The 16,141-nt window shown below is 35.7% G+C and overlaps 3 protein-coding genes and 1 long non-coding RNA gene across 7 annotated transcripts; 2 read left to right on the top strand and 2 right to left on the bottom strand.

The window, feature by feature from the left end:
* Positions 1-243: 243 nt before the first annotated feature.
* LOC143184971 (uncharacterized) lies at positions 244-8,869 on the bottom strand. 4 transcript variants are annotated; one of them, XM_076387610.1, is made up of 11 exons: positions 8,742-8,869; positions 6,832-7,199; positions 6,416-6,646; positions 6,139-6,339; positions 5,645-6,058; positions 5,093-5,563; positions 4,414-4,701; positions 3,442-3,879; positions 3,222-3,358; positions 3,033-3,148; positions 244-2,957 (listed from the first exon to the last, which is right to left on the bottom strand). In XM_076387610.1, the coding sequence occupies exons 1-11, from the start codon at positions 8,773-8,775 to the stop codon at positions 970-972; spliced, it is 4,686 nt and encodes a 1,561-aa protein (XP_076243725.1). In that variant the 5' UTR covers positions 8,776-8,869; the 3' UTR covers positions 244-969. The 4 variants fall into 4 exon arrangements, with proteins under 4 accessions (XP_076243725.1, XP_076243726.1, XP_076243727.1 ...); XM_076387612.1 differs by having other exon boundaries at positions 246-2,957; positions 5,435-5,563; XM_076387611.1 differs by lacking the exon at positions 4,414-4,701 and having other exon boundaries at positions 245-2,957.
* Positions 8,149-8,872, top strand: LOC143184977 (uncharacterized). The gene is made up of 2 exons (XR_013002850.1): positions 8,149-8,404; positions 8,478-8,872. It is a non-coding gene; the product is annotated as an uncharacterized LOC143184977 (long non-coding RNA).
* Positions 8,873-9,288: 416 nt separating this feature from the next.
* Epsiloncop (coatomer subunit epsilon) lies at positions 9,289-10,547 on the bottom strand. The gene is made up of 3 exons (XM_076387620.1): positions 10,335-10,547; positions 9,703-10,191; positions 9,289-9,643 (listed from the first exon to the last, which is right to left on the bottom strand). The coding sequence occupies exons 1-3, from the start codon at positions 10,437-10,439 to the stop codon at positions 9,338-9,340; spliced, it is 900 nt and encodes a 299-aa protein (XP_076243735.1). The 5' UTR covers positions 10,440-10,547; the 3' UTR covers positions 9,289-9,337.
* A 408-nt stretch (positions 10,548-10,955) lies between these two features.
* Positions 10,956-14,275, top strand: Stam (signal transducing adaptor molecule). Its single transcript, XM_076387619.1, has 10 exons — positions 10,956-11,141; positions 11,653-11,813; positions 11,931-12,176; positions 12,243-12,318; positions 12,381-12,590; positions 12,718-12,837; positions 12,906-13,097; positions 13,177-13,403; positions 13,480-13,709; positions 13,874-14,275. Exons 1-10 carry the CDS (start codon positions 11,099-11,101, stop codon positions 13,986-13,988), a joined length of 1,620 nt encoding a protein of 539 aa, XP_076243734.1. The 5' UTR covers positions 10,956-11,098; the 3' UTR covers positions 13,989-14,275.
* The last annotated feature ends 1,866 nt before the right edge of the window (positions 14,276-16,141 follow it).

Below are 16,141 nucleotides of genomic sequence, written 5' to 3'. Positions count from 1 at the left end.
TGAATTTGCCAAGTTGTTTACCTGTCGCGTACAAGCTAGCTAACAATTTTCTATCACGATCTTCGCTTATTCATAACCTTAAGAAATTCGTAAAATAAATGTTGTCATGCGCGAAACTAGAGCAGAGATTTTATTGATCCTGTTTTCCCTTACTTCAAGATTCTCGATTCGTATTAACATAGACAAACGTGTTTAAGCGTAGCCATCAACTGATTATCAATAGTCATTTCCTTCCATTCAAAATATGTATTTCTTATTAACTTATTTGAAAAATATCTTTCTTATTTAATTATAGGAATATAATTGTTGTCGCTTGCCGTTGCCGTTACCATTCAAACACGTGATGGAATACATTTCTGATACAGTTCTGACTTCTACGAGTACTGGAAAGAATAAAACACATTCAGATTGAATAATATTTGATTTTAATTAAATGGATGTTAGATTTCAAATAAGAGAACATGGAAACTAGAGGATTATAATGACAGTCGTTTATTATTGTATTGTACAAGATTAATAGTTCCACGTGTTATATACAATAATGATAATCTGTGTTTAAAGAAATATTTCATAAATACAAAAAAGAAAAAAAACTATGGAATTCAATTTAAGAAACATTGAATCAAAAGACATAATTATATATGTTGGTTTTATAACTGTAGACAGCAATAAGCTGTAACAATAAACTTGTATTGTTAACAAAATGTCTGTACAAGTAGCACTGATAAGAATGAAGTAGTATTATTTTAACATGCACATGTAGTTGATAAAAATTCTACAATGTCCATCTTACAATTGATCAAATATGTTCATTTTTCTATGATCTACCATTTGAAGCGTAACAACTTCTGACTGATTCTATCACGATTCGTTAAATCAACGAATCTAGAAAATTGATATAAACACCTAAAATACTTAATAGTATATACAATAAACTGTATATTACACGACCGTTTCCTAAGTAATATTTTAAACGGATAAATGTTGCTTAGTTTCACCAGTATTTGGATCTACTATAACTTTTTCTTTACAAGTAGAAGAATTAGCAGAAGAATTTGTATCGTTAAAGGGGAAGAATCTTCCATCTGCACATTCTTTGAAAAGTAACTCAGCAGCCTTTTGTTTCTCCTCCTTTCCATTCATGGCGACCTTCTTCATCGTTAAAGTTAAAAGTTCTATGATAAGATAAGATTCTGGTTTATATAATCTGGTGAAATGCAATCTAATATGTTCTCCAACATTTTCATCTTTTCTTGGTATATAATCGCAATGAGGACATGACGGTGTCATCCTCTCGATACCGTGTCGTCGTTTGTGAGCGTCCATCGCATCCTTATCGCAAGTAGAAAATGGACAACTTTGACAGCGTAAGGTTTCGATCTCCTCGTTAGTTGACAATAATATTCCTTTCTTTTGCAGTAATATCATAGACTGCTTGTCTTGGTTCGAGGCTTGAATCCCACCATAATTTAACACGGATGTACCATTCATAGACGCTATTGTTGACGAAGTGTTTACCGATTTGAGGGTCTTACCTGAACGAGACATTGAACCTATTCCATCAGAGATTGTATCACCGTCTATAGTAATTGTCTCGTCTTCGAACTGTCTGCGGGAAGCCTGTGCTTCTGCATTCGCTTGGTGTTTTTTTAAGTGTTGAATGTAGTTAGCATAATATTTTACGGAATAATCGCAAGTGTCACAACGATATCTTTGTTTCGCGCCGTGCAGTGTCAAATGAACCCTATACTGTTCTCGTTTCTCAAACGCGGAGGGACACTTATGACATTTGTACCGTTTCTCTTTCAATCGGCCATTTCTTAAATAACCAGGATAGACAAAATTAGGATTGCCCCGCATAAAGATCCCAAACTGTGGATCAGGAGGCGGTGATAGGCTGGCAGACAATTCGTTCGTTTCATTCTGTCGCCGATGAACTACTTGATGCTTTACTAGATTCTGAGCAGTCTTGGATGAATAATCGCACTCGGTACATTTGAACCTGTTATTTGATCCATGTAAAGTCATATGATACTCTAAAGCATCCAACTTAAAATAACGAGCCGGGCATTTAGCACAAGTGAACACCTGACTTCCAGTTCGTTGATTAATGTTGTTCGCGTTACTATTGAATGCATTGCTTGAGCTGTCAGAAACTTCCACCACAATCCATGCAACAGTAGCTGTCGAATTTCCGGAGTCCTGGTCACCTGCTTCGACACAGGCCGTGGTGGGCGGTGCATAACGCTGCGAATAACCGTACAAAGATAACAAGTACTTGGTGCGCTCTTGGTACTCTGTAGAATGCGCTTTTTGATGAGCCAAAAGATGAGCCGGTTGGCGAGCTGCGTACGAGCACCACTGACAGGAATAAGCCAATTCCGTGGAATGATAACGCAAGTGTATTCGCAATTCTTTTTCGCAAAGGAATCGCGCTGGACATTTACCGCAACAGTGTACCAATCTTGAATCTCGTAGATCGGGCTCTGAACCTAACACAGGCGGCTGTGTAAATCCTAAGAGCGTGCTTAAATCGTTCAACTGCTGAGAATCTGGTCTCGAATCGTCCACCAAACAGTGAACGGTTCCTAAGGATCCAGAATGCATGTCCGTATGAGCAATCATCACCTCCCTACGCGTGCAAGTAAAAGTACAATCTGTGCAAGCGATTACAGATCCATGGCTGGGAGAATCAAGATGCATGATCTCGTGATCTCGAACCTCAGCACGGCGCGAGGATACGAACGGGCAGTGACGACATTTTAACATTTTAGCTAGCGTACCGTCCGGCTTGGATACCCAGACTAGCGGAGACTCTGGCAGTGCTCGTGTATCAAGAAGTAACGGTGGTGGCGCACTGGAATTCTTAGTTGCATTAACGATACAGGTAGTATTGTTTTGTGTAGTTATATGAATCACCTGTTCTGCAGGCTTCTCTTGTTTCATGCGGTTAGTATCTGAAACGATAGAAATTGAATGTAATTCGGTTAACAAATGCATACTAAATACCGACGCGGATGTTTCAAACTCACTCTCATTTGTGTTTGAAGTTTCTTTACATTTAGTAGGGGAAAAATTATAATCTACATTTTGTTGGTGTACTACAGCAAGCTCTTCTCCATGAAGTCTAACATGATCCAAAAGTTCTCTGTAATAAAAAACATAAATATTTGCTGAATAGTGCGAGACCTTTATACCCTTGATGTTATAGAAATACATACGCCTTTGTGCTAACGTAATATGGACATAGATAGCATTTGAAAATCGCTTCCAAATTAGGACGATGGTGGATTCTATGCATGGACAGAGTTGCTGCATCAGATGCAGAAAATGGACAATCTCCGCAACCAAATGGGTTCTATAAATAAATTGACGATAAAAGAAAATAAACAACTGGAATGAAGGCATTAGTAAGAATAGAACTGTTCAAATGCAACACACTTTTTCATCTAGTTGACGCTGTTCCGATTCATTATGAGATTTCACATGCAACGACACAGTTTCCCGGTTGGAATGTCTAAAATTGCAACGCTTGCATTTCCATATAGTGCGTTTATTTTCTTCTGTAATTGAAGAGAAAACGGATCCACTCGTGCCACCTTGTGGGGAAATTAAATTACTTTTGAGCAAAGACTGTCCTCGATTTCTAGCTGCAGCTTTAAGCGGCGGCGGAGGCCTCACATCAATATTGATCGCATTATTAACGCTATGATTTTCATCACTGCCAGATACAATTGAAACTGAAGCAGACGATAGTTCTGATGTTTGCAAGTAATCGTTACTGTTCATTATTAATAACTTTGTTGGTGGTTCATCAGAATTGTTTTCTTCTACACTATGCTCTTCTATATTTTGATCGTCCCATGATTGCTGGTCAACCTAAAAAAAGAAATGAATGAAAAACATAGCAAGTAACATTTGCTTGTCATACAATGGAAAAGAAGAAATTCGTAGTTAATCTAAGAACGACTACTTCGGCACACTGAGAACTTATTTCTTTTTCTGTAATAAAATGTAGAAATTTGTAAAAAAAAGGCACGTTCGAAGTGTAAAACATTTCGTAATTGTATCGGTTGTAATTACTAAGAATATGCTTGTGATCGTAATATTAGATTGACATCATAATACCAATCAAGTGTCCAAGCGCTCTATTTAAAATTTTCAGTTTCGAAATTACATTACCCTTAACTACGTAATCGATTCTAAGAATCATCCAGTTGTGCTTGTCGGAGAAAAATAATAAGATACTCATAGAAGAAGAGAAGCGATTATATACGAAAGGAACTATACATGTATATACAAATATAAAAAAATATATATATATATATATATAATCAGTGCGCCTGAAAAAATTGACAAGCACCAAAATGAAAGGATTTCGGCTTAGTCTAAGTGTGAAATTTATGCTTTCACCTGTGCAAGGTACTTGTTATACTTGGAATAATTCCGTCGACCTGTCTCATCCGTCATAAGTACTCTGGCGGTCATATGAACTGGATCTTTAGCTGCTTTAAGTTTAATATGTTTTGTGATGTCCCATCGCCAGTTAGAACGATATGCGCACAGGGAACACTCGAATGGCTTCCGATTTAAATGACCGACAATATGAACGTGAAAGCGACTTGCGGTGGATGCCCAAAATGGACAATGCGGGCATTTGAATACCCGTCGGCCACTCGGATACGTCGAAGCGCCTTCAACCTGATAAAAGATTTTACGGCCTTTATCCAAATTAAGCGTTAATCATCCTTGAAGCGCAAGGGTCTACGATCTCAACTTTCAATAACATTAAAAGCACATTCTTAATAATAAAAAGAAAAAAGTACATAATTAACATAAATAGCATAGTTGCATATTCGAATGAAAAAATTTGTAGCTTTAAGATAAACTGAAAATATTATTCTACGCAGAAATTCTAATGGCCGTATGGGGAGTTTGCTTGCGATCGAAGCGCATAGTCAGATCTGTTGACTCTCGTATTGCAATTAATTCGTATTCGTTCGTGTACATGTCTGTTCTCTCGTATTAGTTATGTGCACGCGTTCAAGTGAAGAATAGATATTATATTATTACTTCTATAGAAACATCATACCGATGATCCAGAGGAATTCAGTCCAATGAGATTAACGTCCCAATCCATTTGCGCTGGGAATGCGTATTCACCGCGATACGAGGTCACACGGAGCTCTGAACAATTCGTTAATTTTTCTAAGCTACTGTCTATGGACGTATCGTTGCCCGTCGAGCGACAACACTGCATGTGAGCTTGCAGATCGGTGGAACTTTTGCAACGTCTTCTGCACTTTGGACAACGCGTCGCGCCCACGGATACACTGAGAGCAGTGTGGTGTGTTCGCTTGTGACAAGCCAGCTCCTCCATGCTACTAGCTTTAAACGTACACCAGCATTTCAAATCGTTCGCGGTACTACTTACAGCCACCTCCGCACCCCCGTTACTAATCGATGTCGTCGTGGTAAGTTTTTCCTTCAGCTTATCAAAGAAGGACGCGTTTTTTTTTTCAAATAAATCTGCACTACTTGCATCCCTCTTTAAGTTGCTGCCCTGCAGAATAGCCGTATATTAACATTAATCAATTCTAGAAGCGACGAAGCAATAGTAAAAGGTACAAATCAGATAACTAACTTCCTTGTTTCCGTACAACTTTGCCAGTTCCGTATCTCTCGCGATTTGCGCAAGTTCTGGTCTTACCCTAACACGTGGAACTTTTAACAGCGTCGTAGAAGATCCGCTAGAGGTAGTGCTGTGTTTAATAGGACTCAAGGGAATTAACATTGGCAGTGGTTTTCTGGATTTGTTTGGTGTGACTGGAGCATGACATTCTGCTAAATGTCGTTGCATTTCAGAGTCCCATGCAGTGATAAATTGACAACCTTTTTCTTCACATTTTAATGCTATACATTCTGCATTAGCTATCGCGCTTCTTTTATCTTCGATCGAATTGATTGACTGATCAGAAAGAAAGGAGTCTCCAGGGCTAATAGATACTGTAGTATTTCCAGATATCTGTAGAGCTTCTCTGAAATCACTTGCACCTACCTGAAGTAATATCAAGTAATATCAAGCATACGTTTTTATGTACTATGAAGCGATATTTGTAAAACAAAATATTATATTACTTGATTATAACGCTTAGGACTATTTCTTGGTTTACGTTCAAAGGGGGTGTTGGATTTACGATTTGTCTGGCCCACAGGAGGCTCATGATGATTAGTTTCGTGTACTGTTAGGCTCTGCCGAATGTCAGCTGTAAAATTACAAGCACGACACTGGAAAGCTCCTCCTCCTCCGTGATTTCGAGTATGCCTGTCCAAATTCCACTGAAAAAATACATTTACCATTACTACTTTATTCAACAAGCAATAAGTTATCCTTCAAATAATAAATTGTATTTACTTTGTACGGGGTACGAAAATCACAAGCATCACATTTGATCATTGGCATAGAATGATATTTCACATGCTTCGTGTACCGAGCACGTACATGTGTTACATAAGAACATTTGGCACATCGAAAAAATCTTCTCTTTAAATGATGTACTCTCTGATGAGTTTCCAAATCTCTTAAACTCAATGCAACATATGAGCACATGGAGCATCGATTTCCAATATCACGTATAAATTTTCCCTAAAAATCATGAAATCATTTTTTTATTGGAATTATTTGAAGTACGATAAATGGTTGTAATCCTCAAGAAATAGTAACTTGAAATGCATCTATATGTAACAAAAAAGGTAACCCTTAAAAAATTGAAAAGCTAGATTAATACTTTCTTCTAATGAAATTTGTATGTATTTGAGATCCTAATGTACCTTCTGCTTGTGCTCTTTTTTCAAATGATCGAGATACGCCTTGAGGCTCGGTAATGATTTGGATGGTTTGCACGTTTTGCACTCATAACTATGCGAGGAACCGGAGCAGTCGAGGCCATCGTGTCCGCGTTTCAAATCATTCTCCGAATCATTGTCCTTTATATCGTAGGAGATTTCATCGGTGTCATCTTGTAGCTCATGTTCTTTCATCGCGACTTCCTCGTGATCCTCTTTAAGGTTACCTTCCTTGCGCGACTCCGATTTGGTTTGCTGAGGTCGTGGACGAAGTGCGCGTAGACGATGTGGCCTTCCTGACATCTTGAAGATTCGAACCTTGCTTTGTCCTCCGTACGTCTTTACTGCTGTTCCTGTCACGCATCGAGATACACCTGTTTTATTTCTTCTCGTTCGCCTCAAGCACGACTATTTTTCAAGGCAAAGGAAAGGAACGGAAGGAGAACGACCATTCACTTCTCCATCGATCTATGTCGTCTCCTCCGTTTCGATGACATTCACGTTGCAAGCCACTCTCTTTGTGATCGCGTATGCGTTCCTCGCGCAGATCGCCATTTTAAATAGCTCCGTTTGGAATCCGAAGATCGTAGAACCAGAAATACGATCTTATTTCAAGCATAATATGCGTAAATACTTTCTTCAGATCTCTGTTGATTTTTATCGATGTATACATGAGAGACGAGTCCAGTGCACTTTATGGAAGTACGCGAATACAGCAGCTTATATTCGGTGGTCGCGCGATCTAGAGGCCACGAGTCGCCATTTTTTTCTTCCACCAGCGAAATGCTGGCGAGGAAGACATTCGAGACATTCCCCCGAAAGAATTATACTTTTCTGGGGAAACTTACAGAGATAAATACCAAGAACAAAACAATTACGATATTGCTCGTTGTATCGCGTTCATTTTTTCAATGGGAATTTGACGACGATGGAGAATCTGCCGGGATCAGCCTGTCGTGTCGGACATAGATACATACATATGAATATGAAATTCTTTATTTCTTATTTATCCGTACATCTACGAGATCGGTCTGATAGTCAATAAATATTGAATTTTTTTTTAATGTTAGAAAGTCTTTTATCTATGTAGAAATTTTTCCGAAAAGCAAGATAAAGAACAATTATTCTTCAAGCTACCTAACATTTCTATCCATCAAAATCATTTGATCATTTTCGTTTGTCATCTTTATGGCGTATTCAATAGAAACTTCTGTTGTTCAACATTTATGGAGGGTTCAGAGAATGATTCGTTATTAACTATTCGCTTTAAAACTCAAACGTAATAATTCCCAACGTCTTATATTTCCTGCTTTCAGCATTCGGTTTACGCAATACAACGCTTAATCGTTGCGGATTAATGTGTATAGTCGAAATTATGTTCTCTTTTTTCACACATGGATTTAATGTCCCTTTTTAATTTCGTATTCATTTTTATTTAAATTCATTATTAAAAACAACTAATAATTTCAATCCATGATAAGAGAAAATATGAATGTAAACCGCTTAAGAAAGAGGACATCGTGAAAAAACATCGATTAAGAAGATCCAGTTTACCTAAGTATATACCAGCTGCATGTTGTGTACATACACGCGTACGATTTCCGTTTTTCTGATTAATTTCCGGTTTCTAGTGGAACGATCAACCGCTTGACTACGCTCGACAGGCGTCACTTGAAAGCATGTGTGCACGAGCATGAGTATCGCATCGCGAGCCAAAAAAGAGAAGAAGGAGGAGAATCAATTACGGAGTCGCCAATTGAAAACAAACCTCGAGTCCCTCAATTTGTTTGAAGCAGTAGTTATTTCCCATTCGAACGACTATTGAAAATAGCAATAGTGTTAAATGAGCCATGATCTGCATGATCACCACGAATCAAAGGAATCACCAGATTTACCATTGCGCGACGCCTCAAGATTTTCGATGCCCATGAAAATTGGATACGCTTGTTTGGACCCTTCTTGGTTCCCGCCCTGCTTTTTCCTGTTCCTCGGATCGTTTCGATATACCGTGATTTCGAATTCTTGAATGACTCGTTGTTTATCGGCGTTTCAAATGTTTCAACCGACAGACGGGAGGATGAATCGTAGAAAAACCACGAAAGGCCAAGCAAACCAGCCCCTCCCTCCTCTTGAATTCAGATAGGAACAGATAGGAGTATAGGAGTAATGGCGATGCGAGGTAGCGTAGGTCGGGCGCCATCTGCAACTCTAACTTTGATTTTTTTATGGTATCCATGCGTATTCATGCACATTCTTTATTGCTTGTATGTTGGTTTTCTAAAAGACTTTCATTTCCTGTAAACTATTTTTATTAATTCATATCAAAGTCACGAATTTTGTACATTTTTTCTAAATACATTAGTATATTATAAACGATGTAACAAGGATTATCCTACGATTAACTGTTGTATCGTTCAATAACAAATAACGAATTAATAAAGAATTTAATTTTATTTTTTTTATCTTTAATATAATTTATAATATGTGACATTTAGGTACATGAATATTGTTTCGTGAGTCTTTGGAATTCCATAGCTTTCTGAGAATACTCCTTAACAAATGGATGTTCTGCATGTAATTCCTTTAATTGACTTAAATAACGATTGGAAACTTCAGGTGTTTTTCCCAAATGTTGCGAAAGAACAACCATGTTAATTAAAGTAACAGGATTATTGCTATCTTTCTCCAAAGATTCTTGTAAAACTCTTTCTGCCTCTTCGTATTTACCTTGCCCAATAAAGCAAGCAGCTTGTCCATTTAACATCATACTGGTAAGCGAATATTTATCTATCATTTCCTAAAACAATATAATGTTTTATATGAAGTATATTTTGTTATACTGCAATTACTGCATACCTGAAGTATATAATAGACATCTTGTAGCTTTTCAGCGCTGGCACTCGTGTTTACCCATGCTTGTGCCAGTTGAGTTAAAGTTGCATCGTCGTCCCTTTCTTGCATCTGTTTCAATACTTTCTTTGCTAAGTCTACGCGATGCATTTTTAAATAAATTGTCAATTTTAATGCTAAACACTCTAACTGATTGGCATTGTTAAGTAATGTTAATGCTGCCTCTAAATTATTTTCATGACAATAAATAGTTGCAGCAGTTATCAAAAAATTCTGATTATCACAATTGGCATGATTTATTGCTTGTTGTAATTCTGCAACTATTGCTTCTCTCCGACCAGGATTTGCAAAATAATCTGCCAATATTTTAAGCGGTTGCAATTCTACTGGTGATGAACTACTAATTTCATCTAACACAACACGGAATTTTCGTTGTGCTATGTATGCACGGTACAAATATGCATCTCGTTCCACTGCCACTTCTGACGAAGATGGCTGGAACAATATAAAAATATTGCAAAATTAATAATTGGGAATCATTATGAGATAACGTTAATAAAAATATAAAAGTCGTCAATGTGTAGTAGCATCTGTCAATAGTGACAGTATTAAGTAAAATAGTTTAAAGAGAAATGAACCTTCAACTTCTGTGCTTCGTTGATGCATTGTTGATAATTGCCAATAAAAAAGTTATTTTTTACATCAAAAAGTTCGTCAACGTCGGACTGTTGTTGAACCAACATATTGTATTCCTATTCGATATTAACACGAAAGCAACAAAGACTATAGAATTTAGCGGAGGTGAGGTGGGTTCGGAGTTCGAACACGTTCGTCGTCAAAGTAGAGTCTCGTAATGAGCTAAACAGTCCTGATCCATAGATGTCGCACCTGCGATATCTATTAAATCTGTTTTAACATCGGTAGACATAAAGTTGCGAAAAACAATTTCACTGGCTGACGTAAGATGGTAGAAATCCAGCATTATTAATGTTTTACGATGTATCGATTCTTGACGTTCATTTTAATGTTTCCTTTCGAAACATCCAAATTAAGAAAATTCTTAAGTCTTTTAATCACTTCAGGTATTTTGAACATGGAGTATATATAATTTCTCAGATGTTTCGTAACCTACGTGTTCAATATTTCGTTCCACTGGAAAATTTACGATACTAAACTTTCTCGTTTGACATTACGTTCGAGATGATTCGATAGTATCGAGTTTTTTTGGCAGGTCGAAAGAAAGATGTCCCTCGATGGTAGATTAGAATGTTATTAGTCATTCGGTCTCGTGTTTGTAAGTAAATATCAGCTTGATGCGCAGAGAAAAACGTAAGGCGATTCCGTGACAGCGCGTAACGGACGTAACTGTCAAAGAGGATTACTTCATAGAAATTATAACAAAATGGGCCTCTTCCAGACCTCCTCGCCTTTCGATGCTGATGTCGGTGAGTGGTAAACTTCTCCCTAGCCTTAATTCAGTTCGAATAATTCTTCTAGACTATTTATTTTTTCATTATGAAAATTCGTATTTGGTCTTATGACAGCTTGTTCATTCTTTTCCCATTACTGTGTTCAATTTATTTTTCTTCTTCAAATTAAAATTTCACGTTTGATGAACGCATTAAGCGGTTGTTGACATTTGACCTCCAATTAAGAGACCAGATTTCACGAATTATTCCATCCTTTTTCACATCACCGCGATCACTTGTCCTGTAGTATATCAATGAAAATGTTTATTTATAACAATGAAACTACAACATACAGAAAAATATTTTCAAATGCTCTAGTAAAAGTTCAACATTTATTGCGTGATTGATCTGTATTGTTTGTTCTTTAGACTTTATAAACAAACATTTGTAAAATTGTGAAATATTTTATAGAAATTGCAGATTACAGTATTTATAGAAAATCTTAATAGGGGCTAAAATATTGACTTGTTGTAATTTGTTATAACAGAAAAGGCAACCAGTGAGAAGAATATGTCTGAAGAATGGGGCCAAATAATGGATATTTGTGATAAAGTAGGAGTCTCTACTCAAAATGCAAAGGATTGTTTACGATCAATTGTTAAAAGACTGCATTCTCCAGATCCTCATATTGTTATGCAAGCGTTAACGGTTAGTAAATTGTTTAAAATATATAGTTTTATTCTATAACAAGGAGCACACAGGATGACACATATTTAAATCAACGACTACAGTTTGTAATAGTGCTAATATTTAATTCTCATTTAGTTGTTAGATGCATGCGTCAGTAATTGTGGAAAAACGTTTCATTTGGAAATCGCATCAAGAGATTTTGAAACTGATCTAAGGAAACTCATTAATCATTCCCAACCAAAGATTGCTGAAAGAATAAGAGGACTTTTAAAAAAGTGGGCTGAGGGTGATTTTAAAACTGATCCTCAATTAAATTTAATTCCAAGCTTGTATAACAAACTTAAAAGCGAAGGCTGCGATTTCATTTCTATATCAGACACGGTGAGTCGTGACACTTATAAATTCATTTATAGGTCAATATGTTGAACATAAGTTATGGATTTTTAGCCTAAACGTACAAATGTGCTGAGTAAAGACCCAAATGTAGTGACAGATTCACAAGAAGAAAAAGATATTGCAAAAGGTATGCTTTTTATGCTTTTATCTTCTAAAGAGAATAAAATTACATATATTATCTTGTTATAGCTATAGAACTTTCACTCAAAGATAGCAAAGCTCATGGTCAAGCATCTTCTACACACGGTTCACCAGCATCTAAAAAAAGTACCAGTTTATATCCCAATGTTAGCTCTGCACTCGGTGCTTCAAGTAGCACAGAAGGCAGGAAAGTTCGTGCTCTCTATGATTTTGAGGCAGCAGAAGATAATGAATTAACATTTTTGGCAGGAGAAATAAGTATGATACAATTTCTTTTGCAACATTTTTTTTTGCGCAAGAATTATATTTTAATCATAGCCGAAACATTCAGCTATGATCAGTATGTAATGTAACGATGAAGTTATTGTTGTTGTTTGTATTTTAGTTAACATTTTGGATGAATCCGATCCAAATTGGTGGAAAGGGAGTAATCATAGAGGAGAAGGGCTTTTTCCTTCTAATTTTGTTACTGCTGACTTATCTGTGGAACCTGAACAATTCACAAGTAAGATTCTATGTATATTAAGTTATACGCAATTTACATTGAAGTTCTACATACAAGTTTATGTATAGAATTAGAGCATGGCAACAAAAAAATGGTTCAATTTGCTGAGGAAGTAGAAGTAAAAACAGTAAAGAGAGAGCCAGAGGTGGTCGAGGTGGAAATAGATGAAAGAAAAATGGATAAACTTCTACACTTGTTACATGTTGAAGCTGATCCTCAGTGTGATACGTCTGATCCACAAGAAATGCTTGAATTAGAAGGTACTGTAATAAATATTGTACTTCTTTTTGTAATGGATTATGCGTAATAAAGTCATTGATCTAGAATAATATCTTATAGAACAAGTTACCGCAATGGGACCGTTAATCGATGCAGCTTTAGAAAAAGTGGATAGGAGGCATGCACAACTAACTCAATTAAGTTCTGATCTGGTGGATGCTCTTAATTTATATCACACATTGATGCGAGAACCACCACCTCCTACACTATCTAATTATACTTTGCCTAAAATGGCACCACAAGTACATCCTTACCAGTTTCAAAATCAAGGACCACCGCCACCACATGTAAGTACCAATGTATATTTTAGTTGTTTACAATAGTTGTAATACTTATATTAAAAACGCCTCAATTTTCTGATAGATATTTAACGGGGTACCTCCACCTCATCAGTCTTTCCCTGTTGGAAGTGGTTCATCTGGACCGTATAGTACCAACATTCCAACCAGTGAATACATGACTCCTGCGAGTATTCCTAACATGACGTTACCTCAGCATTTTCATGTACAATCAGGTCCACATCAACATGCCCTAGGACATGCTCAGGGTTCATCAGCGTTAGAGCAAAGTAACCTTCCTTATTCTCATCAAGGGTATGTGTAAATATGAGTGCGATATTTATTTTTACAATATAGAACATTCCTTAAAATACAAGTTTTTTGCTATGATTAATGTTATTCTATGAAAATAGTCATTTATTGTACACTATTAATAAAGGAAAAATAAAAAAATGACTATTAATGACATTGTGCGACAGATATCCACCTCAAACTGGTTCTATGCCAGGGCCCTATGGTCCACCAGGATCAGCAGCACCTGCGGTAAGCCAACAATCTCAATACGCTCCACCAAACGGGCAACATATGATGTAAAAGGATGTTACATGTTTCAAATTCATCCTGTACTCTAACTCAAGCTGTACCATATTACTATATTATAATTATTTAAATAAATATACCCAAAGTAGCCAAAGATTCCTGGGTTTTTGATGGAAGTTTTGCATTGGAAACATATTCTGTAAGCAGAGTATATTAAAATTTGGCAATTTACTTTTTATTAATACATCGACGTCGGGGCGTTTGAAGCCACGCTTGATCGCGCTGTATGTTAAGCTTCAAAAAAATTCCTACTAATATACATATTTTATAAAGTCTTTTAATTAATTTTATTTAAATTTGATTAATATCACTTCTCAGCCCAATTGGTGCCTAACATATTATTTTGTGTTTTATTATTAAATATATAATATTGACTTCGAGCATTTTTACACACACAAATTATTATACGTATTAACATGATAAAAGATAGGACATTTATTATATAGCAAGCTCACAAGATTGCACTTACAAGTTTTCAATATAGTCAGAATAGTATACGTAGCTCTACAGCAAACGGTGGAGAGTAAACGGTAGAGACTGTTTCGAAAACACGATCGTATTTTATAGTTTTTTACTGAAACATAAATTTAACAAAGTCACTGTAAAAAAGCCTTGAAGTACGATTGTTATGATATATAAATCTTGTCTTAAATAAAAAATAAATACGAATTGTGCAGCTCTAAAGGCTGCTATATTGAATGCCATCATTGCAGTAAGTCTAAAAGCAGTTATCTTGACAAGACTTCAAATTCATTGTTAGTCTAGTCTGTCCATCGTGTATATACGAATTATATCGTAATTGGAGTTACCAATTAAAGTGTTGACGCGTAATATTCGAATAGTTGAGTATATGAGTATATAAATGTATTCGTGCTAAAAAATAAGAAAAGCAAATGAATCTGACGACTGTATTCTTTCATATAACATGGAAATAATATATAAGAGTAAGTTACTCTTAACTAGATCACAGGAATTCTCATGGATTTTTTTAGGATGCCTTTATTTTGTAAACACAGCGAACAATTAATTTCCTCGTAAACTACATTATCGAAAAAGCGAAAATCGTCATAAATATGAATTATTTAATTCAATAACTATTGCTACAATATAGTTTAAAGTTGATAAAACTATCAAAATGAGATTGTAGGTTACAAAATAACGATGTATGCGTCAGACGTACATCTAATTAACTTTATTGTTTAGAATAATTAATAATTCTTGTACACTTGCAGAACAATTAACTAGAATTTATTCTGTGAATACTTTTCTTTTTAGTGTCTCTTTTTAACTATTATTTCCTTTTCGTTTATTATTAAGAACAATAAGTGATTACAAGTGAGTAGAAGACCACAATTGCGAACAGTTTAAGAAGTATTGATTTCAAACTACATAAACTATAACAGTACATTTCCAAATTTTATAGTGTTATTACAAAAGCTAAAATGGTTAAATAATATAATAGATAAAAATGATGGAAGAAGCATAGAATTGCATTGATATATATAATAATCGTATACTGTACTTTGTGTACTAGGAAATAGGTAGCAGATGAAAGGAAGAAAGGGGAGAGGGAGTGAGTGAGTGAGTGAGTGAGTGAGTGAGTGAGTGAGAGAGAGAGAGAGAGAGAGAGAGAGAGAGAGAGAGAGAGAGAGAGAGAGAAGAATAGGTCCTATAAAAAATAATGTAATTACATTGTATATGTTATGTTGCCATTAAACTCTTTATCATTTACATAGATGAAGACGAACTCTTACTTTCTTTCTATCATTAGAGATATGTTATACTTTTTATTGGAAAATAAACATTTACTTTTGAAATATAAAGTACAGTTTTAAAAGTGAAGATTTTTTAAATGCATGACAATTCAAACTATACTATTCGTTTAACTCATATATATTCTTGTTAATGAAACACTATGGCTCACACACATTCAAAAGCATTGTTTTCCCTTCATTTTTTACAAATAAATTGCAAGATCAACTTGTAAATCATTATTCAAGCATTTTAATTTTTTTTCTTTCTCTTTATCGATGAGTTACGTTTTTCGATGAGACGTTAACGTTACTACATATGTATAGATATAATTAATTGTAAATAATAGTATACCTAACGATTTCCTGGTTTTACAAATAGGTACTTTGTAACTG

The sequence above is a fragment of the Calliopsis andreniformis genome, chromosome 10, assembly GCF_051401765.1.
Source record: "Calliopsis andreniformis isolate RMS-2024a chromosome 10, iyCalAndr_principal, whole genome shotgun sequence".
NCBI classification, from domain to species: Eukaryota; Metazoa; Arthropoda; class Insecta; order Hymenoptera; family Andrenidae; genus Calliopsis; species Calliopsis andreniformis.
This window is presented reverse-complemented; position numbering and strand designations above follow the sequence as displayed.